Source organism: Acanthaster planci, linkage group LG01 (assembly GCF_054643075.1).
Source record: "Acanthaster planci isolate LZ-2023a linkage group LG01, COTS_SCS, whole genome shotgun sequence".
Classification (NCBI taxonomy): domain Eukaryota; kingdom Metazoa; phylum Echinodermata; class Asteroidea; order Valvatida; family Acanthasteridae; genus Acanthaster; species Acanthaster planci.
The window spans coordinates 22,479,645-22,507,583 of NC_141777.1; the positions used below are offsets into that span (position 1 = coordinate 22,479,645).

The 27,939-nt window shown below is 41.5% G+C and overlaps 3 protein-coding genes and 1 long non-coding RNA gene across 4 annotated transcripts in view; 2 read left to right on the forward strand and 2 right to left on the reverse strand.

The window, feature by feature from the left end:
- Positions 1-1,646: 1,646 nt before the first annotated feature.
- On the reverse strand, positions 1,647-8,122 carry LOC110978337 (alpha-N-acetylgalactosaminide alpha-2,6-sialyltransferase 6-like). The gene is made up of 5 exons (XM_022233262.2): positions 7,963-8,122; positions 6,479-6,774; positions 5,245-5,618; positions 3,826-3,933; positions 1,647-2,492 (listed from the first exon to the last, which is right to left on the reverse strand). The coding sequence occupies exons 2-5, from the start codon at positions 6,764-6,766 to the stop codon at positions 2,225-2,227; spliced, it is 1,038 nt and encodes a 345-aa protein (XP_022088954.1). The 5' UTR covers positions 6,767-6,774; positions 7,963-8,122; the 3' UTR covers positions 1,647-2,224.
- A 1,344-nt stretch (positions 8,123-9,466) lies between these two features.
- Positions 9,467-20,776, forward strand: LOC110978407 (alpha-N-acetylneuraminide alpha-2,8-sialyltransferase-like). Its single transcript, XM_022233389.2, has 8 exons — positions 9,467-9,907; positions 10,323-10,406; positions 11,486-11,605; positions 11,923-12,073; positions 13,681-13,793; positions 15,806-15,895; positions 16,582-16,826; positions 17,133-20,776. The coding sequence occupies exons 1-8, from the start codon at positions 9,660-9,662 to the stop codon at positions 17,348-17,350; spliced, it is 1,269 nt and encodes a 422-aa protein (XP_022089081.2). The 5' UTR covers positions 9,467-9,659; the 3' UTR covers positions 17,351-20,776.
- LOC147800543 (uncharacterized) overlaps positions 15,299-27,939 on the reverse strand; it is a 28,115-nt gene continuing 15,474 nt past the window's right edge. Inside the window, exons 3-4 of the long non-coding RNA XR_015427326.1 lie at positions 27,660-27,761; positions 15,299-17,431 (exon numbers count right to left, since the gene is read on the reverse strand). This is a non-coding gene — a long non-coding RNA (uncharacterized LOC147800543). The remainder of the gene's footprint in view (positions 17,432-27,659; positions 27,762-27,939) is intronic.
- LOC110978352 (NXPE family member 1-like) lies at positions 24,176-27,460 on the forward strand. Its single transcript, XM_087143912.1, has 3 exons — positions 24,176-24,898; positions 25,573-25,625; positions 26,661-27,460. Exons 1-3 carry the CDS (start codon positions 24,228-24,230, stop codon positions 27,443-27,445), a joined length of 1,509 nt encoding a protein of 502 aa, XP_087000038.1. The 5' UTR covers positions 24,176-24,227; the 3' UTR covers positions 27,446-27,460.

The window sequence follows — 27,939 nt, forward strand, 5'->3', positions numbered from 1 at the left end:
GATTTGGACAGGAGGTCGCGAATTGTTCAGCACAATCCCTTCAATACTGGCACACTCATGGGGGGCAGGGCTTTGGCAACTTACTTGCCACTACCCTTCCCCAATAACATTTTTACTAAAGATACCAACACTTTAGGTAAACAGTAGCAATACTTTCTTTTGGAGGGGTTTTTGATATTTTAGGACCAAAGAAATAAAATTTCTTTTTAGGAAATAAAGCAGGGTATTTATAACGTAATCATAACAGTGCCTCCAACGTTACAAAGCGAAGAAGACAGTGGGGCACAACGTCGCTACTTCTTTTGTTGTCTGTGCATGGGCTGTAGATTGCATCTCGTTATGGTTCTCTGAAGGATACCAAAATATTCAAAATTTTACTTAAATTCTACAAAGACATGAAAATAATCTGCTTTTTATTGTATTTGCTTTGTCGAGTTTACTTATTACTGCTACTAGCGGATTTGCCCTGTGTGTAATTAAGGTGATGTGGATGTGTTTTTCTTCTCTTTTAACTTTCTTGAAATAAACTGATAAACTAACACATAACATACTTCTTTTCTCCCATCTCTCGTTAGTTGTTGGCAAATTTTGGCACACGGTGCCCAACAAAATTGAAAGATATTTCCCTGACTGTGAAAAGTCGCCATTTTGGCGACACAGCTGAATAGTGCCACTTTCGGACCCGATTGCATCCAGAATGAAAGCCCTAATTCCAGACCAAAGGTTCAATCCCATATTTCTTTAATTCTGCAATTCCATGGCTCTCAAAACTGCAGGTTGCAGACTAATAAATAAGCTACCATAGACAGAAGTGATGAAGAACCTCCCACCTCAAAAATTAGGAAAAATCTTCATATAAGTCTTCCAGACATTAGAATTGAAGCTCCTTGATTGATCTTGCTTACTTTAACGCAAATAGCAAAGAATTTAACACCATGGGAACTCTGGGCTTTTATTCTAGCTGCCACCATCAATGGCACACTGAGCAACCTCGTCCTCGTGGGTTCCGTTATATTCACTCTGTTTCAATAGTATAACGGGTGACCACCGGGCCGCAATCTAAGCTTCACACCATGGCCTCAATGATATTGATCTGCTGTGCAGTCACGTTGAAGTCGAGCAACTTGGTTATGAAAGGAATATCCGGTGCTGAGGCACCAAGTCTGTTACATGTAAATTAATTTTGGATTCTTGCCCTACCCAACGTGTATTATAAAACTGTACACTCAGTGTTTGCCCCGAGGGCTTGTGGGGAAAAAACACACACACACAAGCGTACTCGAACCCATGACCTCCTGCTTACTCGTGCAAACGTCTTAGCCACTCGACCACCGAGCTTACCTGTGTTGGCTGGCTGATTCGAGTCAGATGTAGAAGCGATACAGCTAACGACTATTTCTAAGAATGGATTTGCCTTAGGGGGCAAACACCGAGTATGAAGTGTTATAATACACGTCGGGTAGGGCAGAAATCCAAAATTAATTAACATCTCCCCGGCACAAATCCATCCTTCGAAATAGTCTGCTGCAAGTATCAGTGCATATTGCTGTAGCAATGTTTGGTGTCTGCAACGTAATGTTCATGCAGGGTCCCAGAACAGTTGAGGGATTTGGGCGTCAGAAATGAATTCAAAGCTGTACTGCTGATTCCTGTTTACAAACCATTATATGGTCAACTTTATTGATTTAATAAAGCAGTTGCATTTAGGTTTAAAAGAATTCCACTCGACTGACATGTTAAACACGTCCATGGGTCGTACTTTTTTTCCCAAAACAAAATAAAATGAAACTTTCAAAACCAAAATTTCAAAGTACATACTGAAGGGAAATACTGAGGGAACACGTGCAGTTTGTGGGTTAAGCTACTTTTTTTCCAAATTGGTTGTATTCGGCATACCGTGGCTGCCTATACGTAGAACTGGAGTCAATGTTCGTTGGCTAAGTAAACACCTGTGCACAAGGTAATTGGCGGAAGCTTATCAATCATTGTTGAGTTTTGTTTCGTATTATCTGCCCTGCAAAAGTGTTGGTCGAGGTCAGAGGTGCGAAGAAAACTTCTTAAAATCACACTATGGAACTGCATGTATTTGATATAGGGAAGATCCCTCCCTGTTTAACTTTCGCCTTGGCTTGTCTTGCTCTGCACTCAAACATCTTAGGGCTTCGGTGTGACAATGGACTTATAACAGCAAAATAAACAATACATCTGTGTTTAGTCCTGTTTGCTACGCCTTTTTCGCCAGTGATTTACTGTTTAATTTGTACTTGTTCACGAATGGAGTGTCGAGTTCGTCTGAGAGTTTGTCCCTTTGTATTGTCCATTCTGGGTAGTGGAAGGTAATGTTGTACCGCGCGGCCCATCGTGCAAAGACGGCTTTCTCGGTGATGAACCGATGCGCACCACGTCTGGTCTCGGAGACGTTGTAGGTAGCACACTCCTTGGACGAGGTGCTCTTGTAGTAGTGATACGGAAAGTCCACCTTTGGTTTGTTCCTGTGTGTGATTAAATTGGATGGAGAGAAAAAAAGGTCGGAGGTAAAGAATCTCTTCATTGAAGAGAGAGGAAAATCATAAGTGCCATTCACTTCAGTTGGATGCACAGGCCAGCTCTGTGCCAGGGCTCAAATGCATTATATTACTGAACGTTTATGGGTAGATATATAAGAATAAATTCATGAGGTAACAGATTGATGTTGAATACCAACGTCTGGTACCTCGGCCTGGCTTAAATTTTAACACGACGATGTTTAGCTCATGCTTTAAGAGACATTCCTGTGTGTCTTGTAAATTGCCGAGATTTTATTTTTTCCATTAGACGCATCAGCGTTTGAGTTCAGATTTAAAATTCCTGTGAGAACACAGAACAGTCTTTTGCATTAAGCAACATCGCCGTTTTCCGCCAAAGGAGCCTCGGTTGCCAGGAAAATTGCGCCCTCTCTTAGTCCCACTCGGGGCTCATTAATTAACACGAACTCTGTTTTGCCAATGAATACTTGTATCCATCAAACCAAACAGGACCCGAAATACCCTAACACTGGGAATCATGAAGGTTTAAGCTCGTAAACGTGAACGTGCAAGTAAAAAAAAAAAAGTTCACGTTGCACAACCTGCTCACCTCGCACAAGGACCGACAGAACCCCCAGCGCAGACCAGGGGGGAAAGGAATTCCTTGCCAATGTGGCAAAGTGTATATCGGCGAGACGGGCAGGGAGCTCCCTACCCGACTCAACGAGCACAAAGCTCATGGCAGGAAGGGAGAGCTTGATAATTAAGCACTCCCACACTGAAGACCATCAGATCAATTGGAGCCAAGCTGAAACTCATCACCAGCATCGAACGATGTTATCCTCGCCGCATCAAACAAGCCAAGGAAATCATCAAGCATGACACAGTTCCTCAAGACAGCGGCTCCAGCATCAGCGATATCTGGCGCCCCATCCTCACATCCCAGTCCAATGGGTCTCCTATACCCCAGGACTCCCCAGTTAGGTTTGCCCCTTAGTTAGCCTATGGGTCTTCTCTACCCTTGGCACCCAGCTGTTCACTCTCCCACTGCCAACCCCAACTGACACGCTTGAGTAAGCACACACTCAGGTCATGCAGTACCAGGATCCACTGCAGCATCCAATGTTCCCACCTTTATCATTCCCGCCTCAACGCTTCACCAAGCTAATCCCTACATTTGGATCCCTCTCTACACCTTATAAGCTTTGTGTTACAAGAAATATGAATTGTCACTTTGTAGAAACTGAACAGTTCCACAGGATTTGATAACAGGTCTAATGATTCTTGAAAAATCGTAAAATGTTATAACCTGAATACTTACACACAGTATTCAGCTGGGACCATTCCATATACATGTAACTTGTCGCACAAGTCCAGAGCTATCATCATAGTGAACCAACCTGTGGACAGCCAAGAATCGTTTGTCTTCCTGTTGAAAAAAAAGCCACGGAATGTACAGGGACACACTCAACACGTTAACGCCACTTTCCCGTCGTATGATCTCATAAATTAAAATCAACGCTCACTCTATTCGAGTGAAAAGCAATCCCTCCAAAATAATGAAAGTATAGGGACAAGCCGAATTATGGTGAAAGGCCTATTGCAACAGATGGAGATTTTTCTCAAAATTCACTTGATGTGGTGTTTCTGAAATAATTTGGAAAATACAGAGCAAGTATTTCCCCATTTCCAAAGAGTGAAAATAGGGATTTGACTTTTCAGAACGAGAAACTATTTTAGCTAATGAAAATGAAAATAATTGTGATGAAATATTTTTTTATGATTAAACTGTATTCTCTTAGTTGGAGGGAGCGAACGTTCACCTCAATGAAATTATGTTTTGTCTCTGTGGAATTAATTGAGATAGTATAAGATTGAAGGTTTGATCTGTGAGGGGGTTTGTAGGTATATCCGTGAAGGGCATAATTTACCCCCCCCCACTTATTTTTAGGGGGGAGGGGCTACTAAATCGTCCCCACGTTTCATTGTGTGAAAAAACATTAATTGATTTTGAAGAATATTTTGGACTTCCCAACAACTAAAAGTATTCCTTAACATTGAAAAAGGTAGACATATGTCAAGACGAAACCTGTTACTACGCTGTTTTGATGTAAAGGTCAGAGTTACAAGTGTGTATGGAAACAGCATTTAGAGTTTGAAAACCTCTTGTACGCACTTTGTAACGCGTTTAACCCACGAAATGTTTATTGAAATACGCTAAGGAATGCGTTTAAATGCTAAACGGTTGTCCGTGGTACCCGCTCGGTCCGGCACAATTTGACGGCACTCATTTCATGAGGCACATAAAAGTGGTGAGGCATTAGAGTGTTTTTACCAGAATGTTTTACCAGTAGTGGAATTTTGGACTGTTTTCAGAGAGACTGCCACATGAACTGCGTTTCGGTTATATCTGCCGTGGACAGAGTCTGATGACAAATATTGAAATAAGACTTGATATATAGTTTACGATGTGTCTTCTAGTTGCTCTTGGAGTTTTAAAGGAGGTCCAAAACTCAGGAGCATGATATTGTGATCACATAAATCGAACTGTGCAAACTGCAAAGCGATAACACAGGGAAAACCCCATAGACCCCCCTATCCTATACCCAAATTCAAAATATCCTTAAAGTATCTTCAAAGTAAGCCAACGTGATTCTCGGTGTTTTGTTAATTATTCTCTGTTGACATGATGACACTCGGAAAAGTGGCAGAGACACTGGCGTATAAAGATCTCACTCACAGCGGATGACCCGTCTCCTTAGTGAACAGCTCCCCTGCCTTCCGCTCGCCCTCTACTGTCTGGCCATGGATGATAACGTTCGGCCTCAGGTTCTTCAACATGCCCAATACCCTTTTCAAGTCCGCTTTGTGCTCGTAGAGTCCCCAGATCATGACCCTGCTGCCGGGCGGGAGCTTACTGGCCTTCACCCCAGTGAAGAAGTTGAGCACTCGGAGGGTGGTGCGCGTGCCGACATCTTTTTCGTAGCCTTCAACGGGGGCCATGTTCATCCTGATCACGCAGGGGTGTTTGTCAATGTCTTGCCCAGCCTCCTTACCGAGTAAGAACCCCGAACTGGATACCAAGGCACACGATGCACAATGCAGTGTGACTGGCTAATAGAACAAAGACATTCGTAAATATTGAAGAAGTTTTTATCAGTTTGATCAGATCATGCAATGACAGCATGAGTCCACAGACTACGGTATAAAACTACCCACAATAAACAGCGACAAAAATAGGGGGGTGCAGAATCCCTTTTAAAATTGTTTGTTTGCTGAGTTAAAAAAAAGAGGGGGTGTTTCGTCGAGGTGGGTTTATGATATTTATTCTATTTTATTGTCGAAGACCTCTGTTATTGGCTTACAAATTATTTCCACTGATATCTCGTGTTACTTAATCATCAGGCACCAGGACCTTAAGTAAGTTTCAACACACACATATATAGGCTTCTGGTATCCGTCAAATCGAAACACCTTGCGAAGTTTCTTTACCATTATTTTATGAGGGTGAGTCTTCAGTTAAATTCTCAACCAAATCGGTCACGACATGTAATATTCCAGCAAAAGTACATTTTATATAGCAGTGCAGAGTCTTTACAAGAAACTCAATTTTTGAAGTAAAAGTTCGTCGGTTTCACCACGAAGTGACGCAAAGTGGATCGTGTGTACAAAGTCGATAGACGGTACGTCTATTTGTGGTGAAACCCACGAGTTAATGAGGTGTGCAGCCCTGACTCTTGACAATTCTGACGGATGGGGAAGTTACAGTAATAGGCCTAAAGGGATACAGACTTAACTCCAAGCAAAGTAATCGAACGTTAACACAAATCAATATTCGGAAATAAAGCTGTTTGGGGCGACTGGAACTCTATCTTGCGTAAACTCTTGAAGTGAATCACTCCGACAGATAACTGTGTTGGATTTCTTGTGGAAACGATGAAAGGTTTCTTCTTTCCCCCCCAATAAAATCCTACCTGATCATCTAGCAGTGACCTGTAATGGTCGACAGCGCCAGTCCGCGTCTGCAGCTTGGTGCTGGCGCTGCCGTTTTGTAGCAAGCTAGGGGCTTGAATTTCAGTTGGCTGCTTGTTGCTGTCACTTTGGTTGTACGGGCGAAGTCCGTTAATTTCAGGAGTTACTCGATACGAGGGGGCGGATTCTTTGGTAATTGCTTTCGTGAGTTTGTGGCCGACTTTGGTAAGCAGGTAGACTATGCAGAGGACTGTTAAGATACAAACGCCTACCCTCCGCCAGTGCCGCATGGTGCATGCTGCAAAGTAAAAGAGTGTTTACGGAAGGTCGAGGGCATCATGCTAAAATCTATCCACTTGTACCGGCAAACGATTGAATCGTCTAACAACTGAATTATAAGTTACAACCCACACGTACCGATCCTAAAGACATAGGATACAACTTGTACCTATGGGAATTGTAGGTGCGTGTATACTTTAATACGCACGGGCGGTTGGTAAGTTCGACTTTTAAGCGGTATATACGTTCGTATTCTTTTGAGATTAGAATTCATACCCATGCCGCAATACAACTTTGGCGAATGCAAATTGAGCAGCTTAAAATGATTAACGCGGTCTGTTTTCGATGTTGGTCAAAAGGGGTGTTCTTCCCACCAGTCAACACATGTAATCACGTACAGAAACTGAACAGTGATGTGCGAAGCATCTTTGGAAGCAGAGCTACTGGAATCATTATCGGAGTTACTATTAATGCACTTTGTAGCTTTACCCATGGGTTTCGAGATTTGGAACACCCTTACCTCTGATATATGAACCAAAGAGCAAAACTGTAGAAATGGTTTCTTAAAAACCGTTCCATATTCATTCTGGCACCTGAAAAATCTCGCACTTACCTGTAGCCACTACGTGTAGATTCAGATGCAGGTAAATGCTGCGTACGTGGTTCATGTAATTTTGCTACGGTCAGCTATTTAGTACCTGGATTATGAAGTGCATGTCATGGAACGTTCCGCCACCAATCTGGAAGCTCGATTTATTACGCCAGCTTCGGGATCGGCAAAACCGGTCTTTGATGGCGTACGTGTCACTGAAATCCTTGTCTTGTGACAGCAAACGGCAATTTTGCCAAAATGGCATGTTGACATTGTGATGTCGTGTATTTTGGTTAGAGGCATTGACTTGAGTTGAACTAAATCATTCAAATATGACATGGCCAAAATCGTGCTTGTGCCGCTGTCTGCCCCGTGATTAGTCACCAGACCTGGCAATTTAGTGGGTAATCGAGCAGTAAAAGACGATAATTATTTGTGTTACTAGGGTTTTTGTATTTCAAATAATGGCTTTAGCGTTTGTGCAGGTTCGGCAGGTCACTTCGGTAATTTTTTTTCAATTTCTGCTTACTCCATCTGGTAGCAAACACGACATGTTTGGTTCGTACTGACAATAGAAAGTATTTTGTGTAATTGCTATAGCATCATTATACTTACGTTCTTCTTCCTTTGCAAACTTGTCTCATAGTCTACCATTACTCTCCATATTACAACTATGGCATCCAACAAGCGCAGCTGTGAACACCACTCCGCGCGCACTCTGCACTCTTGAGTTTTCCTGATGAGTGCCACGCATAACATCCAAACGACCAAACAGGGTCCAAGTCCAAACTACGGTGATTCATTGCAGCCATGAATATGCCCATGGTTTGTTGAGTCCTCTGCGGGAAATGAAGAACCTTTCATATAATAATTAATGTCTGGTTTTGTTGCCTATAAAATTCCTCGATTAATCCTAAAAGCCAAGGGGTGTGGATAGGGGTCTACACTCAGTGTGAAAGGAGTGAATTCGTTTTTTTAAACCCGTAGGAGTGAATTTTTTTTCAAAAAATTTAAGAGGCTTTATTTATTATGTTCATAATAATTACAGCCATATTTAGCTATATGTTATTGTCAATGCACTTAAATAACCTAAAGTCAGTCGTCTTTCAAATAATTCAACTAGGAATATTTTATGAGCATTATTTGAAGTATTATCCCTTCCAGTCGTGTTCATCCATGTTTTGTCTTTCATATTTAGGTCTTTAAAAAATAACGGGGGGCGCTGTGTGATTGTTTCCTGCCAACAAATAGGGGAAATATATGTTTATGACATTTGTTAAATTCCTGCAGTATAAAGACTGTATAAAAACTCAATTTACTTAAAAATGAATCTACATGTAAACTACCACCTGGAGTAATAATATATCGACTTTTTCATAATAGAAACGAGACTGTGTATTCAAATTAACCGCGTATATAGCTTCATCATTTGAAGTACTTCAACTTCCAGTTTTACTGCGAGCATTGTGTCTCGATTTTTTTATCATTGTGCATATCAGTGTAACTGTTTGGAAGAGTAAATAAACGTTTGCGAAAGCCAGCTTTATCTGCAACCATGTAACTGTAAAAGCTGTGTGCGCGGCCGAAGTTCATGCTAAGGAGATCAGTAAATGCCAAGGAACTCGCAGACAATTAGCATAATCGATCAAATCGCCACATACTCTTGCTCGTTGCATGGTTGCATTGAAACTATCATGGGTTACAATGATATACCTTTACTTAGTGGTTATTATAGGTTATTTCACAGGTTATCTCATCGTTTTGAAGTTATTGTCGAATTTTGGGTGGGTTATCCAATCATCCGGGAGAAATAAATGCTGTTAGCCCTAATAAAATATTCCTGAAATCCATCGCCATTTCGAAAACAAATGATTCCTCCATCCAACTGAAAACCCCCATTAAAATTTCACTTTAACAAAACTTTCATTGAAGTAAAAGCTTGTAGCCCTGATCACCAAAATCCTTGAAGACGAATCAATGTAAAGGCGTGTAACTCATGATTGTTGTTGTCCCACATGTATTTACTGGCCTTAAACGTCTTTTGAGCTGTTTTTGTACTGATGTCCGCCTGAGCCCGTAAAAGTCCCATTCCAACAGTGCCAACGCATTTTGTTTGTTCTTTATTATCGTCCTGTTTAACCTCTCGACGATCAAAGTTCAAACGGACGACAAATAATTGATGTAACGAGACTCACGACGTGCTCCGGTTACTGTAGTGACCAATCTCGGAGGCATAGGCCAGGAGATACACCGACCGTTTCTCGCACTGTCTAGTCAAGGAAACCTTGTGTGAGAAGGCAAAGGGAGCGACCATGAGTTCAACTATCTGGGTTAATATTTCTCGATGGGCCGTATTCTGGTGTAAGCGAGCGATACTAAGAGTGATTTGCAGAACATTTTTCTTGATGACCACTGTACTCTTGTTGTCTGTGACAATCATGGCATATGGCTCGGATTTTTCGCCCGTCGATCACACGCTTGTCCGAGGCAGACAGGGTAACATTACATTTGGTGTGGCGAGAGCAGGGGGCTCTGTCCCCACGGAGAATAGCAGTCTCGGGTAAGATTGGACACCAAATCTTGTTTTCGGCAGATTATTTTATTTTTTACATCCACACAGCCGGCCTGGTTCATATTCTTACGATGATGTCCACTGAATTCCGTGTTATCCGAAAATGTTTGGTGCACCTTTTCTGCGAAATACCTTTGGTGTGTATAAGCCTAAAGTTACAGAATGCAACATCCGTCTGCAGGATCGCATCAAAACACCGATCGGATGTTTGAAGCAATCAAATGTACACAAACGCAAGACGACAGTTGCATGTAAATGTTTACCATCCGCCCGTATACTCCTGTATTGGTTTTAAATCTCATGCAATTGGATTTGCTTATTCAAATGGTGTTGTGGGTAGAAATACGTTTGGTATTCTGTTCGTACCTACAGTCACGCTTATTTTAACGTTATCACTCCTCAGGTTTCGAGCAGCTGAATACGTCTCTGTGAATCGAAGTATTGTGAACGTTACACAACTAACAAAAACTCCCATAGAAGCCAAAAGGTGAGCACCAGTGTCTAATAATTCACTTCGAAGGAATCGTTATAAAAACCAAAAAGCTCACCATGTATACTAAATAAATATTGACTGCTTCGAGTGACATAGTAAAACTCAAAACTCTTCAATAAAACGTCGCACATACCATATCGCACACGTAACGGCTTCTGACCGAACACCGGAGGGAGTTTCTGGGTAAAGTTCACTCTTCTGATCATGCTGTCCGCTGAATAACACGTATGCCAATGTCTGCGATTACATGTACTTATAAGTTTGTGCAATTGCAAAAGACAAGTCCGAATGATGCATCAAAGTGGATGGGATTCACATGCACCATGCATAACATTCATATGAATGTATAGATATATTTGCATTATGTTGAACAATAGCCAAAATGCAAGTGATTAAAATGACAGGTTATTCTAATGTTACAATAGTTTCTCTACCAAAATTATGAACCAAGCATGTAGAAATTGAAAAAGTATTATTTTGTGGTTTACATTCAGTTCTGTATGACTGCCATAATGATTCAACAGCGAAACACTACGATTTCTTAAGCAGTTCCCTTATGGATTCCACTGCAGCGGCGTCCAGCATTTGGTGTCGGGGGCAAATTCCAAAGCGAAAGGGGCTTCGGGCTTTATCAACATGATGTTGGAGAGAAAAAATTAAAAGCCTTAGGCGTATGGCCCGACATTTTTGCTTTTATTTGCTGGTGTTTTCTTAGGGTTTTGGTGTTGATATATACCGATTACTTTCTTTCATACTCACTTATGAAATATTCTTTGTTGAAAACAAAACAAATCCGTGTGTGGGGGGTCTCCTTGCCTCGCCCTGCCAGAGGGACACGCCACTGTTTTTCTGCCTGTAAACACAAATTTCTAATATTGAATGTAATAAAGCCAAAAAGCTCTCTAATACTTGTCCATAGGCAACAGTATGAAACGGTCGAAGAAGGGGTAATTGTGCATACGTGTTGAAGGGTTTAATTTGAAAATCCATCACATTGGCCCATTACACGGGATGAAAACTGGTGTACAATGAAATAAAAACAGGCTAATGAAATTATGCTTGTACATTTACAGTGTTTTCATACAGAAGTACGCCAACCATTACCCTGAAAACGACACGGACTTTCTCGTCGATATTAGCCGAATCACAAAATGGAAATGGCAACGGAACACTACCAGTAGTCAAATCTTCAGGTAAGGTAATACACTTATCCCTTGGACTCGAAAGTCTATTTGACCCGTGCATGTCTGCGTGACTGGTGTTTCGATTGTTGAATGAAGAGAGGGGGTGTGCTTCCTTATATTGGAGTTAATCTGAACAGTCCACAGTGCCTGGGCGTGCTGCAGTTTTTACAAGTAGCTGCTCGCACAGCTCTGTATTCCAAGTGCGCACCCGCATCTCACTATTGGACAGACAACATTCACAAATGCATGAGTACAAAGTAATTCCACTTTCTGTTCGACTGCACGAACTGTTTATTGTTGGGATTTTATTTTATTGTATTTTACAGAAATGGCTTACGGGATGCATTGGGAGACATGGGGAAACCGGACAAATTTATCCTCTCAAAACAAAACGTTCAACTGGGCGAGAAAATCAACTTCTACAGGCACAAAGCATTTACGAGGATATCAAAACAGCTGTGGCAATTATTGCCCAAAGTAAGCAAGCAAATGCCTACCATCTTCCAGTTATTTCACCAGATATTTCGAAACACTGTTTACTTTGATTGTATATTATAAATTAACCTTTATACACAAGTAAGCTATGAACTTCTTCGGAAACATTAATCTGTTAGGTGAAGATAGATTTAACAAGTCTTTGTGGTAACCATTCTCCAATAATTTTTCTCACCTTTACCAAACCTCACGATTTGATTGGTGGGTAATTATAATATAAATTAATAGACCTCACTGTCAAGTAAATGTGACCAAAAAGGTTGTATTCGTTGCTTAATAAGGACGGTCATGCTTCGCAGTCAAATATCTCGAAATCGATTTAAACATATCTCGAATGGATTTCTAGATATTTTGTAATTCGATCTTAAGATAACTTGAAGTCTTTTTGTCAGATATCTTGAAAACAGTTTTCAGATATCTGGGTATCCATTTCAAGATGGATCAAAATGAATTTGAGATATCTTAAAAACGATTTCAAGATACCTAAAAAACGATTTATTGTTAGTATCCATCTAGAGATATCTGGAAATAATCAAAAGGTACAACTTTAATTCAATAAATGGTACCTATGCCCGCCACACCCTACTTTCCGAGTGTTAAGTGAGGAAAACATGCGCTTAATCAGATGGTAATCAGATCAGGTAATGTTTATGTGGTGAGCCAATTCTAAGGGGGAAGTCGCAATAATACTAATATAAACCCAGGATATAACGACTGGCATAGCCTCAGACCATCGGAAATCCCTCCGCACATGAAGAACATTATATACATTTCCAGAACAGGCGAGCTGTAAAACTGCATAATGCACACGTGATCTGATGAAAGAATAGGTGTGGCCTAGTGTCGTCAGACGTCTCTGTATACATGGTACGCGGAAGGTGAAATAGATTTCAAAAATCGCGAAATGCCTCTGCTGATGCAAAGGCAAGGCCTTCGCTCATATGCAGTATGCTGTTTATTGGAGGGACACTGTGTGCAGACATCGTAATTACACGTACGCTCAACGGTTATATTCCGCTGTGCCAACAGGAAGGTTGGGCGTGCTGCCGTTGGCAATAGACTTTAGTTGCTTATACTTAGAATGCAAAGTATTTGGCAAAACTTGGAGGTGCCTCTGTGATGATGCCTTTTTATATTTTTCAGTTATCACTGTTTGAATGACATTACTGAGCTCATCAAGTTGCTGTAACTAGCACATACATCTAGAAGAGCGTCGTGAGGGGGGAAAATGGTTGCTTGACACCTGAAAGAAATTAAAAAGTAAAAAGGGGGAGAGAGTTGAAGATCCAAAGAGAAACTAAGCCCCTGGAACTATGAATTAATTAGTGGTTTTAAAAGTGGTCCCCCCATAGAAAAATCCTTGCAACGTCCCTAACATCAAGTGAGGCCTTAACAAATTTCGAGTCGAAGAGGAGAATATTATGTCTGCTCTGACCGACTAAAATAACCATGCGTAAACCAGCGCCACTAGTGTTTGCAACTACATGTACAAGCATAAAGTTCGACTCAAATATGATATTGAAATGAGTTGTAAATATACTCTTTAAAAGTTTATTTGTAAATGGTTTGTGTTGTCAAATCCCTTGCAGGATTCGCTTTATAAGCCGGGAATGATCCAGCGCTGCAGTGTGGTTGGGTCTAGTGGCATCCTACAAGGCTCCAACTGCGGACATAAGATAGATAGCTCAGATTACGTCTTCAGGTAACTAACTCTAAAAGAGCTGGTGAGTTAGAAGTAATAAAAAGGGAACAGTCACCAGTGACAAAATCCAGTTCTGTTTATTTGACACTGCATAGATTTTTCTTGCGCTAAATTTTGACCTGGGCTTTTGCAAATCAGTGACTGCCAAACTATCAGGTTGTCCGCCAGTCCAAAGTCAAACTGAATGGGAAAAATACCGAATAGCGCGCTGCCAAGCGTTGTTCAGCACTGTAAACACCAGTGCCCTAAAGGCGCGACTTATGGTTGACAGCTGTTTTCAAACCTATTCATGTCAACCGTTGCCACCCGAACGAACGTCGAGTGGCACTCAAATACATGATACATACTCGGCTGCGTCCTGACAATCACGCACATATGCGCCTAGATAGGAAATCCTCCGCCAGTAGGCTCTACGGACGCACCTTGTATAATGCCTGCCGTAGCCGTGACTCCCCTTACGTTTCGAATCTCCATCTCGCAGGTGTAGAACACCATAGTCGACAGCTGGCTATGGAAACAAAAGAAATGTCTCCTTGCACCCTGTGGCAGGTGGAATCAACATCTCTGGCACAAAAATGCACAAGTCATCAAAATGCACTTCAGACATCAATAACTTACTGCCATGCTTACAACATCATAAAAAAGGTTATAGGGCCTAAGCAGTGTTGCAGTCGAGTACTTGGTAAGAGGGAATAAAGCCAGAGTGCACAGGCATTTGATGGTAAATGTGCAAAGGTAAGATTACAAAACAAATGTTAGACTTCAGACTCTCCCAGTTGTGTAAAATTTACGTTTTAAGGAGAAAAGTACTCGGAAAGTACTCGGCCGAGTACTTTCCGAGTACTTTTGTCCTAAAAAGTTAATTTTAATCATGATGTGTGATGAGTGATGGTCTGAAGTCATTATGTTGCTTTGTAATCTTACCTTTATGCATGTACCATCAAATGCCGATGTACTTCAGCTTTGTTCCCACCTAACTAGTTAAATATTTGGTAGAGAACTTGGTTCTCAAAGAGTACTCGACTACATCACTGGGCCTAAGTGGTCGTTTTTATAAAAGATGCATAAAACATGCTGTGAGGAATTTTGTAGACTTTTCGCGAGCTTGTTTACATCATAAGTTCATGTTTATTGTCAAATTTCCGCTCGTCACATGCGCCACATAATTATGGAAGCTGGATGATGCCACATCCCGTTTTCATCATTAGTAAAAACACCAATAACGTTTGGAGCCTAAAGTTGGACTTGTCACTATTTCCCCTCGCATCTCCTAGAAAGTGCGACGGCCACATGAGAGACAGGGGAGGTCCATAATTCCCTTAGGTGTTAACAAAGGCCTCCCCGCTTTGGTCATTTCTGGTTTCCAAAATTGCAGAGGTGGTCTTCTGTGGGTGAAACTTCACCACCTATATTGTCGGCACAAATCTCTGTTTACAGCACAGAACTGCAGCTAGGTAAAACAGACAACATGAAGTGGTTTCAAGTATTTTGTGAAAACCAAGCGATTCAGTGCACTAGAAATCGACGGACTTATCATTTTAATTTCTCATGAGCGGTCGCAGTTCCGAAGGATACAATCCAATACATTAGCCAACCAATGATTAATATGTATGGTTAAACACGGAGATGAAAATTGTTCTGCTTTGTAAACAAATTGATTTCCACGTATATAGTTTGACGTACCAGGTGGGCGCCACCTGTTTCGAAACATTCCAGTTACAAAAGGCAACTGGCAACAGCCTGAAGAATTTAGAACGAATTCGGGACGCTACCGCTGAGTAAACCAGGAACAAAACATGGATAAATAATGCAAAACTGAGTTGTGGTACCGAAAGATGATAAAAGGAAATTAACATTCTTTCCCAGGTCGACTATTACATGTATGATTTTACAAGTGCATATTGCAAGGCTGATTTTTAAACATTTTTGCAACGAGGGGGAACAATCCTGGATAGGGGACGGTTCTTTGATTTTTCAAGTGAAGTTCCCTTGAAATTTTAATTGTTACACAGATTCAACCTCGCTGATGTTAAAGGTTACGAGATAGACGTTGGTATCAAGACCAATTTCACAACAATGAATCCCTCATTTTTAATTACAAAGTAAGTATCCATACCTTTACCTGGTGCATAGGGACTTCCTATGGGCCTCTTAAATAAACCTTTGTTTTGACTGCCATTTCTCATATGATGTTATCGCATTGTACCGTCTGACTGGGAGAAGAATCAGCTTTTTGTCTCTTATCACTTTCTTAGTGACATTTTGGCTTGAAGGAATGTAGTTTGGGGGAATCAAGCACACGCAGCTTCTGCTCCCAATAATATGCTGTGTGCACTTGTGTGTGATGTCTGTGTTATGAATCTGACCGGCAAAGGGAAACTCCACGCTTGGAGAATCTCGCCACTGGTTCAGAACAGTTTTGATAGGTAAGATTCTACCTATCAAAACTGTTCTGAACCAGTGGCGAGATTTTCCTGAGGGGAGGGGGCTCGGACAGGATTTTCAACCCAAAGAGCTCTTGATGCTCACCCCCTCAAGTTGTGCCCCGAGGGACTGGGATTTAATACTATCACTATCAGAGCTATTAGATTAAGATATAGGTGTATGTCGCATCTTTGTTTTTAGAAAAGAAACAAACAACGCAAGCAGGGGGCTTAGCCCCCCCCCCCACTGAGCCCCCGACCTTCCCTCACCTTGCCATGGTGTTCGATTAAGTTTCCATTTATACTCTAAAGTTTATTTTTTTTCTTCACGCATAATTCCTAAAGCAGCTTTCGTAATTTTCCAGATTTAACTCGCTGAAGAAGACAGAGGATCGCTCGCGATTTCGGAACTTGTTGAATCAGTTCAAAGGTAGTCACCTTTTTCTCCCGGCTTTTGCTTTCAAATGGAGATACTATATGCTTATCCAAGCTGCGAGTGTTGCTAAAAGGTACACATCTGTACGCCCTATCTTCGGCCATCCTGGTCACTACGCCTCAGTAGCAAACCTTTGGCAGAGGACACTTAATGGATCAAGATGGACGACAACAGGTAAGCGGAAGACTCCCCCGATAGTTGTATGATTTCATGAGTAAAAAGTAATTTTAGAGGGCTACTTAATTTCTTTTCCATCCAAAAAGCAAGTTAAAAGCCCACAAACTTAGCCTCACCGTCAAAATAACAGTTTTGGCTCCAAGAAAGTATACCTCTATTTGCTCTGAACAGCATAGTACAGAGATTTTATCTTCTGACTGAATACGCATTTCAAAGATTGGAGAAATGTTAAATCAAAATGATTAATCAACTATGTCAATTCTCTGTTCCCCCTACCCTACCAAACGGTACGTCTTTTTACAGGCCTCCATGTTCTCTCCTCAATATTTGACGTGTGCGATAAGATAGACGTGTACGGTTTCTGGCCCTTTGCAACATCCTTAGACGGCCGCGTTGTACCTTATCACTACCACAACGATATCAACGGCACCAGAGCGCACAGCTTCAGCAAGGAATTCAGAGGTCTGGTTGATTTACACGAACGTGGCATACTCCACTTGCATACAGGCTCCTGTTCTTGAGGTTGTGAGTGAGCTTCATGATTGGTGAACTGTCTGGTGTGCATCTCCCCTCAACTGGACCCTCTGTGTTGAGTTTGCCAACTACAGTGAGGGGGAGGGGTTCAACCCAAAAGAAGAATTTGATAGTATGAATTATGGAAGTTTATGAGTACAAGAATTGTGCAAAACAGTTCATAAGGGGGGTTGAAAAGTGCTCATGAATTCTCAACAAATTTTGTGTTCAAATAGGATCCTATTTTTTTATGTATTAATTGTATGTAAATCAAATTAAAGTATTTTTCGTTTCATCATTAGAATCTTGGGGTTAGTTCTACTGGGGAAAGAATTTAATCGTAGTGCAGTAAACCTACCTCTTCTGAATTCCGTTTGAGGCAAGTTTTACTACACCACTAAACCATTCAGTATTTTGTATGGTACTTGAACCAAACATGCCATCACAAACGTGACATAAAATCAAACTTCAGAGGTTCAACATGCCCGAAAGGGCTTCGCTTTCGCTTTTATAGGGTAAACCTATGTGTCTGGTCTAGGTGTTGTGTTGTGTAGATGTTTATGAGTGGGTCTTGAATTGAAATTACATTGAAAATGAAGATCAGTGGTCTGGCATTAGTCGTCAGTGTGCCTTCTAATCGCTATGAGGAACACCTAGGTCGTTCCATACCACACATGTACGCGCGGGTAAGTTCAGCCTTGTCTACAAGCTGATTAATGCTGGGTGCGAAAGCAAAGCGATTTTGTGACGCCAGATCGAATATACGCGTCGCGAATTCGCAAAAGTTGAACATATTAACTCGAGCGAAATTTGGCTGTTGAACGTTAAATTCGCTTCTCTTTCACCTATGAACCGGCCTCTATGCTGGCCACCGCACGCCATCTCACACTAACTGAACATTTTTTTCAGTATTCAAGCTTCTGAGCTACCCGTTTTCGAATGACATGCCTTTGTATTTATAAAACACCGAATTGGCTCGTTCCTTCATTACAAAAACTGTTTGTATTTGTTTTTACTGAAAAGAATGACAGCTGCCTGCTACCTTTCCTGCAATGACAAGTAACAAGTTGCCGTCCAAATTGCAAAATATTGATTTCGGACAAAGTACAGTATTTAATACGATAGTATTCCTTTCAAACAGGGTTTAAAGATTTTTGATTTAAGTTAAAAACATGAAAGCGGTGAAGCAAGCCTTTTAAAATGCAAAAATGATATAAAACGTTCTATGCACCACTGCTGTATTTTTTTAATCAAAAACTTCAGATCTGTAATCTGTGATACGTGTAGAACATTGTTATGTGTACGTTTACTTGCAACCTTAATGAAATAGCTTTAATGTTTTAGCGGTGCTTTATCAAATTGTAAAAAAAATGTCAGTCGCCAAAAGGCTGGTCCCTTCAGTTACATCTCTGCCAATATGTTTGCATAATACATTTTGTGTCCCACAACCTGGATTGGGCCTCTGCTTTGATCACGAGCAGAGTTTTCAACTGCTTCCTTTGAGAGTCTTGGCTCTGATTCTTTCCGTGGGAGGGGTTTAAAGCGACAAGCTACAGCCTGTGGCGTAACTAGGGTTAAATGTCTGGGAGCACCCGGGGTGCACCCAATATTTCAAGGGGGCACCAAGAAAAGATAGGCACAGTCGTATAAAGTAATGGAGATATCAAATGGGGGGGGGACACGTGGGGGCACAGACATCCGAGGGGAGGGGTAGGCATGTGCCCTTGCAGTTACACCGCTGGCTACAGCCATGCAATATATCATGGAGATTTAATTTCAGAGCTGGGCGTTTTTATGTCCGACATGTACCCATGTGCCCGCAGTTTAAACGTTTGGTGATCGAGGCATTTGAGAGCAGATTTGCTATTCCGGTTTCCACTCACATGGTTGACGGTACATGACAAAAATGTGTCAATTTGGGGCGTATCTGCCTCAAGCAGAAGCACCCCTCATCGGTTAAAAAGAGCCGCGTTGGTCAGGAGTTTTCAATTTGTTAGTAGTGATGCGACCGTAACACGTGCATTTCCTAGTCGTGCGTGAACCAGCAAAGTTCAGTTTTGACCAAAGAATTCTCCGTTGCTAAGAAAACTGCGCACTCGATCCAGCTCGAGCCCAATACCCCCGCACCCTTAGCTTCTTCAATGCACTATTTAGTTTGAGTTTCCGCTGTAGGCTGATGTGACGCATTAACTTAATTATGGAAACAATTTTTGAGAATGAAGAGGGTATTAAATAAGTTCTGTTAAGTCCTGTAAAACATGACAAATGTTCTCAACTTGACACCCAATGTAAAATGTTGCTCGTCAGGCACTGGAAACAAATTTTAGAAGCGAGGAAACTCCAGGATTAACGGAATTTGGTCGAATAAAGGAAATATTGGGCTAAGTTCTTATACATGTATGTTATATAAATATAAAACGGAGAGACTTTTAGGCGCTGGTGGAAAGAGATATACCTGTCTGTTTACCATAGACATATAAACGTTTATATGTCTGTGCTTTTTACACAGTGCTGGGCGTGCTCGGAACTTTGCACGCATGCCCAGAACTATACAGGCACGTACAGAACAACCCGCCGACACTCATAACAGCGCATGCACGCTCAGAACTGATAAAAACACAGACATATAAACACATAGACACATGCACGTATCCGTGATTTTTAAAAGCGTGGGCAAGCAATGGGCGGAACGATGGGGTGGGAGCAGCGAGGTTAGCTATTGCAAATTGCACGTGACGCACTCCCATTGTTTGTATTTGTTTACTCTTCTCTTTGTTACTGCTTTCTCTTTTCAAATTTTGCAACCGCATTATGCTGAATCTAATCCAGATTAAGTATAACAGAGGATTTTTGTCAAAATCGAGAAATGACTTCATTGAATTTTATGGATGGAATTCTTCAACTCTGCGTAACTTCCATATATCGAGGGGTGAATTTGCCCACCGCTTTGGATTTAGTCGGGTGCCGTCTTTGCTATACAGTTCCCCGCCGTTGTTTTGAATCGGAGCTGTCCGTCTATGGGTTTATATGTCTGTGGATATTAAAAAGGGCCAGTACGTTTGCTGCCAACAAGTGTACTTAAAGTCTCTTATCATACAAGCTTGATTGGGACACATTTTCATCGTTTTTTGAGACGTGAAAGAATTGGCTTTTGGTTTTTCGTTTATTTTACTGACTGAGCTAGGTTTTATTTATGGTTGTTGATTTGTGTTTGACAAGCTCATAAGTTTTGTCGGTTTTAAATTTAAAACTAATTAAATTTTGAATCAAACCTGTTGGGCATGGGCGAATAAAATATAGGCCTGGCATTTTTGCCAAAATAAACGTTTTTCTGAAAGGTAGCGGTATTCATTTGTAGCAGACGAAACCACAGAGGCACAATTTAGAAGTTAATCTTCGGTCATGCTCCGCACAGATTGGAAAACAGAGTCAACGTAGTCTACTTTGTCGTATATAATAAACATATGATAAACACATTTTTACACCATTTGGAACTCGAAAAGACATGTCTAGCATCAGCAAAGCAGCAGCAACAGATTTGTGTGAATATTTGCTTATTCGTGTGCCAGGTTGCAAAACTGGTACATTTGTCTACGTTACTGGAGTCGAATTCGTCTCTTAGTGAAAATTGCAAAACGAATTTTGCCCATGGTTTTGCTCTTTTTGCATCCGTGGAAGACAAATTTGTTCTTGCTTGAAAGTGCAAAATCTGGTTTAGTTGAGAGATGATCATGATTGGCTGATTACAGTACAAATGACTACACCAAGTTGTAGACATTGCATAGACTAGTCGTTATTTAAAAAAAAATAGAAATTTGAAGAAAAAATCATGTTTTTTGTGAAAAACGGTGACGATATACTCCCGTCTAGGTGGAACAGCCTGCAGGCCAAACACAATAGCATTGGACATTCCTTTGTCTTAGGACCTAATCTTGGGTGGGCACTTTAAAATACACAAGGGACAATCTTGTTACCAACAACTAGCATCTAGAAATACCATAAACAGAAATCTGCCTGTGACCATTACATTTACACAACGATTCAGCAGCGACCAACCGAATAGTGACAATGTTATGGAAGGGACCAAAAACCTATGCATGGACAGGTGCCTTTAGATGCTCACGTGGACAGTGGGTGGGGCCTACCCGATTGGTCTATTTCCGTCACAGGTTCCCTGCAATCACTGTCAGCAGTTGTGCTCAGCGTGCATCAAGTACCCAGAAATCCACAGGCACTTGACACGCAGAACGCAACCTGTTGTTTCTAAGCTCGGTGGTTGTAATACGCTGTTCTCTTTTTTCTTTTCCATCAGCATCAGTCGACCGAGAGTGAAAAAAGACTCTTAATTTTGGATCGAAATATCTTGAGAGTTCAAACCATTAATCAATCCTGGATCTATTCGAATAAAAAAAGTCAACTCCGATTTGTTAATGTCGTCATTTAACGGGGTGAATTTACAAGAATACAACTGGTTGTCCCGGACTGTTTAATTTTTGGAAGGCTTATGATTAAAAAAAATACTATTTTCTCTGAAATTGTGCCTTCGGAAGCAGTAAAGTAATTTTTTAAAGTCGTTGCCAGCACATCGAAAGCACATAGATAATATGGCCGGGCAGACACATCGTGGCGGAGTCGACTTGTGCAGCTACCGTTGGTCATTAAAACAGCGTATGCTGCTGCCAATCGTGGTGTTGGGAGTACTGGTTTATCTGATGGCAACATTCCCTCTAGAGGTAAGAGATTTTGCAACCACGCAGTATGTGCGGTGAGCCTGCGTTCTGAACTGCTGAACTTTGCAACCCCCGAAATGCGCAAAAAGAGGAGTGTAACGGGTGAGCCTTTATGCGCCAGAGATCGGCAACAATGTGATCAAAATGTGCCTCATGGTAAGCGTAGACAAACTGAATTTGACGTGCTTTGTGACAGTGTTAATGTAAGCCTAGACAAGGTTTGTGTTTATCTGTCCCAGTGTGTTCGTCTTGCAAGCTGGCTAGTGAGCAGTTAATGTTAATTCGTTGGAATTTTTGCATTACCTTAAATAAGCCATGGCCGAGATCATTTGGGAGATTACGATCCGGTTCGTAAGTTAATTTGTCGTACACTCGCACGCACCACGATTTATTAGCTCCCGTTGGTTTAACAGACAAGTTGAGCGATAACTCCGTGTTCCATGTAACTCTATGTGAAGTGGGCATGGTTTCAAATGAAGTGACGTAGCACTTACGAACCTGAGAGAAATTTGATGATAATGGAGATCAATGCTTATTGAATATCGAAGTGAATACATCACACGCACAATTATGTTTGTAAAAGGCATTAGTGCAAGAACCAGCGTTTGAACCAACACGTGCGCGAAAGGTAATCCGTTTATTGTGTTTGCTTTTACCGGTTCAAAATGACGTCTTTCATTGGTACTAAATCACCAGATCCGACTACCCACCGCTATATATAAGTAGGGTTTGCTTACTAAATACGCCGTGCTATGAGTTGGTTGGTATCATAGGATCGTAGCATGGACTACGTTTGCCAAACTTGTATGCTGAACCAGCTTGCACCGCAGCAATGGCTCTCTATTGTGTGGCAATTAAGTGGGGGCGCTTTTCATGCCATGCTTACAAGTGGGCGAACGTAGTCCTGCTACGATCCTATAATACCAACCATGGCGTACTTGGTGTGCAAGCCCTACTTATGAGTAGCGACGGGTAGTTGGATCGGGTGACTATCTGGTTCGTAAGTGACTTCGTCAAAAAAGCGGAGGCGCGCCACGATGTGCAGGCTCCAATTGGACGATCGCTGAAGTTGCGCGTTGACTTCCGGTTCCATGGCTCCATATGTAAACGGCGATCAATGCAGTAACTCTATGTGCAGTGCACGTTCCGTAGGCGTGGTTTAAACTCTAGTGACGTCACATTAACGAACCGGATAGTGTTGGTTTAAACGCTGGGACTCTACTGAAGTGAATACGTCACGCACATTATGTGTTGAAAAGGCATTATATAGTGAGAGAATCAGCGCATGAAACAACACGCACGCGTACTCTATTCGTTTGCAGTGCACTTTCTGGTTCACAGTGACGTCACACTTCAGTACTTTATACCGCGGTAGGCCTGTTGATCATTGTATCAACGAAGCCATGCGCTGACTCACTGGTCCTTTACCAATGACATCATGATAATGTCATGTTGTGACTTTTGTATTAGATTTTGAACAATTAAATTTACCCATTGACTCTGTACTGTTTTAAGAAGCCTTTTTGGTCACTTTGCAATCTTGTATCTTCATGCAGAAAGATGGTCTGTTTGAAACAGACAGAAGTCTCTTGCTTTGAGTCTCTTCTTCCTGATTTGTTTTCGGTGGGGTATAAGTCAGTTTCCTTCCGTATGCTGGCATGTGCTATGTAGCAATCGTTGGGCCGTTGCCCTAGTCTGTCTTGCCTGAACACATGTCTTTGTTTTCGTCCGAAATAAGAAATCCTTGAAGTACGTTTTGCTGTTTTTAATATTTAAATTAACGAAGGCCCTTTTCCGGCCTTCTTCTGAGCAGCATTGACGCACAAATTCCTCACATACAATCGTAATTATAAATGAAAACTAAAAAAAAATGGAGAAGTGACAACTCCCCCCCCCTCAAAAATGAAAGGATACTTACAAAATCAATTAAAATGCAATCAAACTACTCAGAAACAGTTCCTTTGTCGGGGTTTTTATCATGAACTAAAGGGAAAAATACAAGCTAACCAGTGGAACTCAGTCATGTGAGCTCTGACAGTTTACCAATTTTACCATGTAGGTCAGAGTTACGTACAGTTCACCACAGCCACTACCAGTAGGAGAGCTTCAATGGCCTAAACAGAAAACGAGATTGGACACAAACTTTCTTGGGAAAATGTGGGACAAAGCCACATTTGATGACTTTGAACCCGCTGCCTTCGAAAACTTCAAAGCCTACAACAACACAAACCGGCCTCTGGACATGGGATTGACAAGCTATAACATGACAGTTGTGAAACTAATCTCGCCAACAAGTCCCAGGATCAGAGTAGGTGATGTCTTAAAATACCGAATTGAAAGCCGTGATTTTAAGGGTAGGAACCGTATCGTGGGTGGCGATTTCTGGTACGCCACTTTGACCTCAGATCGAAGCCCGAAGGCGAGCACCACCGGCTACATCGCCGACTACGGCAACGGTACATACGATGCATTCGTACTAGCAGCCTGGCCTGGGAGCGCTAAATTCAACTTGATCCTTGTCCATACCAGTGAGACGGTGTACCACATGAGGAACACTGTGTGGAATTCTGAGGGAAGACTGTTTTTCAGGGGCTATTACCGATTCAACGGTAAAAATGCCGACGGCAGATGCTCCATGCGAAGACAAGGGACATGGGAGGCAATGTGTGATTACCCAGCATACAAATCCTTGGGAAGCACGGTTTTACTGTGTGAGCACAAGGCAGGCTTCCCGTGCGAATCACTGGTTTCTCTTGGCATCGACAGTAACCATATTAAGTATTCAGCCAAGCAGATGGCAAAGGATTTTGAGTACCTCTACAAAAGGTGAGTTTGAGTACATTACAAATGAACTATTTTTCATGTACATTGTTTTGATCGAGTTTAGTTTGGATTTGGATCGGTTGTTCGATTGGTTGATGTCGGAATTGTCAAGAAATCCTGCAAAAGAGTCGAGTAATCGCGCAACGATCGCGCATTTCGATTGTTCATGCCTCAACACATACACTGGCAAGTGCCAGTCGTACTTGAGCATAGTTTATGCGGCGCTTAATTTTTGCAAAACTCCCTCTAGACCCCAGATACGGACTACAAGGCAGCCACAAATTATTGGCCTTCTTTGGGAGATTCACTGGCAATACACGAAAATGTAGTGATCTGACATATATGGGTCAGCTGTACCATCGAAACAACAGCCTTTTGTACATTCTCTTTCGGTGGCTTCACAGAAAAATTGCATTAGAATATTATCAGACGTTTTTGAGAGCATACAGGCTCTGTTTTACGAAAGACCGTAGTGTACAGTCGGAAATAAATCGAAAAGAGATCCCAGTACGCCCTAAAAATGCAATAAGAAGTTTTAATTTAGAGCAAAGAAGACTTTTTTTATCAAATAGATATTTCACGATGACTCAAAATTTTGTCTGAGCTGGGAATTTGAGTAATCATTTACAGTGAATCACTTTCTAACTTTGATTTCGTTGCTTTGTTATTTTGAACAGTCCTTATTATTGGAAAAGTGTAGAGAGGACTGATGCAAGCATAAAGGTTGAAGGTTAGTTACGATGCATTGCTCTGAAGTTTTGCAAATTGGTTGACAAGGCTAGATAGTTTTGTTTGCAATCATATTGAAACTTTAGTCACACGAGCAAACCTCATTTAAAAAAAACTTCTGTCTTAGGCCTGACCCCGAGCTCTAAGGCTTTGCTCCAACTTTGGTCGTTCCAAGCTTTCAAATAAACTTTTCCTTGCATCTCTGATCTGGACGATAAACACGCCATGCATTTTAAACATGCATGTTCTGGGGAAGCGAGCCATCAATTCTAGTCATTTTGCTCGCATACTGCTTGTGAATTCATTTATGGATGCATATTATACGAGAAACACTTTAACAAAAAAATAACACTAAAAAAGTATAACAAGAAAACATATCGCCGCCACATCTTTCTAATAGAAAAGTTTACCAGTCTCCAGAATTAAACGTACCCGTGATTGGTCAATGCCGGATTGGATATATGAGGGTGATATCATTATTCCTAAATTCACACATGTATAAAGGGTTCCCTAAATTTCTTTAATGGTAAGGTTTGAAATATTTCTGAGATTTTATTTAACTGTATTCTTCAATGCAACTCTGTGTGAAAGATTATTACTTATTCTGAGTGTTAAACAACAATATTGTCACTCAATATTCGGCATGTTTTTCCCCAGTGCTGCTCTATCCAACCACTCTCTCTCTCTCCACGTAGGCCTTATTCAAAAAAGGATCTCTTTGATTCGCTACAGATAACAACACACTTTGAAATGTTTCATTCACTCATTTGAGGGGTGACAAAGCTTTCTGTTTTTCCCTTGCCATTTTGAACCGTTCGGTTGAAGAAAAGACGTCACAGAGGCATAACCAAGTCGCAAAAACGCTTAACCAATAACTCAAGCTGAAACAAGTTCATAGTTCGGGTTGCTAAAACACGCCCTTGCCTTCTATATGACAGCCTGTTGGTGGCGTGGCGCACTGTGGCCATTTTCACTGCCACAAGCTCCTGCAAACTCTCAAGAAATAATATATACTTTTTCCCCCACACAATTCAAGGGTCCACATTGTCTCTGCCTGAACTTCAGCGTTGTGAGGCTGACCAACAAATACCTAAACTCCATGGGTACTGGATAGACGGCAAGTGGTACTCACTTTTATGCAAATTTTCTGACTGGACTAAGAACTCAACGCAGCTACATTCCTGTCTCCGCAACAAGTCTATTATGATGCTTGGCGACTCAACAGCTCGACAGGTGCGAAACAGTTTAACCAAATTACTTGGAAAGGCTAGCAAAGTTACGAGAACTGGTCTCATGACTAAACACGCTTACGATTCGCTCAACCTTGTGATTTACTGGCAGTTTCACGGGTATGTGATTGCATCACACACTTACACAATCACAAACTGGAAGGAGGAGGTTGACGCACTGAACGAACTGAACAGCACACACTGCAGCTACATTGTTCTCATCAACCAGTGGGCACATTTTGCTCAATGGACACGTGACAGCTACATTGAAAGAGTCCGTCTTATTCGACAGGCCGTGATTGGTCTACTGCAGAGGTGCCCGGATGTCCCTGTTGTCATCAAAGGACCACACGCCCGGCAGCACGAGAGCGTCGGCTCTATAATATTTGGCTCGGACTACTTCTTAAAAGACATTGAGCTTATAAACCAGGAGGCTTTCCAGGGAACTGGGGCGTTCTTTTTGCCGGTGTGGGACATGAATCTTGCTTATCCTTCAAGCAATGATGTCCACATGCCCATGGAAGTTGTTGGGGAAGAACTGAAGATGTTTTTGGGTTATGCCTGTGACAAGTTAATGCGGGCAGCTAAGTGAGTAAAGGTTGGTTCGACATATTTTGTCAGCTGAATTGAACCTACAAGGTAGGCGAGATGTTTTAAGCCCAATATTACTACATACAGGCTAGTCGTGGATGAAAATAAGGTTTACACTTGACAACACGATGCGTTTTGGTTGTGTTTTTGAAAACGCATAAAAGGGGTACAAGAGAAATGTTGTCATAAGCCTATGTTTCAGGAAAACCTCTTACCTGTCCTATTGCAGTTACACCTTAAGGAAAAGTCTGAATCTTCACTTTGATAAAGTTAAGAAATTGGTGTGCTGGGTTTGAACCATGAAACTCCGTCTTTCTCTGCAAACAAAAAAACGAACAAACCAAATAAAACGAAAAACAACACTTCTTTTTCACCAAGTTCACTTCGTAAAAACACAAGATGCAGAGACACCAGTAGTGAGCCATATCAGATTAATTTGCTGATGGAATATTGTCCTTTTACGATGTAAAAAAAAAGAAAATGTGTCGTGATTCC

Excerpts from the sequence above, each read along its gene's own strand:
- LOC110978337 (XM_022233262.2), bottom strand. The coding sequence starts at position 6,766 with ATGCGGCACTGGCGGAGGGTAGGCGTTTGTATCTTAACAGTCCTCTGC. Across the intron at positions 3,934-5,244 it reads AAGGAGACGGGTCATCCGCT|GAAGACAAACGATTCTTGGC; the intron begins GTGAGTGAGATC and ends TTTTTTCAACAG. Across the intron at positions 2,493-3,825 it reads GTCCCAGCTGAATACTGTGT|GAACAAACCAAAGGTGGACT; the intron begins GTAAGTATTCAG and ends AATCACACACAG.
- LOC110978407 (XM_022233389.2), top strand. The coding sequence starts at position 9,660 with ATGAGTTCAACTATCTGGGTTAATATTTCTCGATGGGCCGTATTCTGG. Across the intron at positions 9,908-10,322 it reads ACGGAGAATAGCAGTCTCGG|GTTTCGAGCAGCTGAATACG; the intron begins GTAAGATTGGAC and ends ATCACTCCTCAG. Across the intron at positions 11,606-11,922 it reads ACCAGTAGTCAAATCTTCAG|AAATGGCTTACGGGATGCAT; the intron begins GTAAGGTAATAC and ends TGTATTTTACAG.
- LOC110978352 (XM_087143912.1), top strand. The coding sequence starts at position 24,228 with ATGTGGGACAAAGCCACATTTGATGACTTTGAACCCGCTGCCTTCGAA. Across the intron at positions 24,899-25,572 it reads TTTGAGTACCTCTACAAAAG|TCCTTATTATTGGAAAAGTG; the intron begins GTGAGTTTGAGT and ends TATTTTGAACAG. Across the intron at positions 25,626-26,660 it reads TGCAAGCATAAAGGTTGAAG|GGTCCACATTGTCTCTGCCT; the intron begins GTTAGTTACGAT and ends ACACAATTCAAG.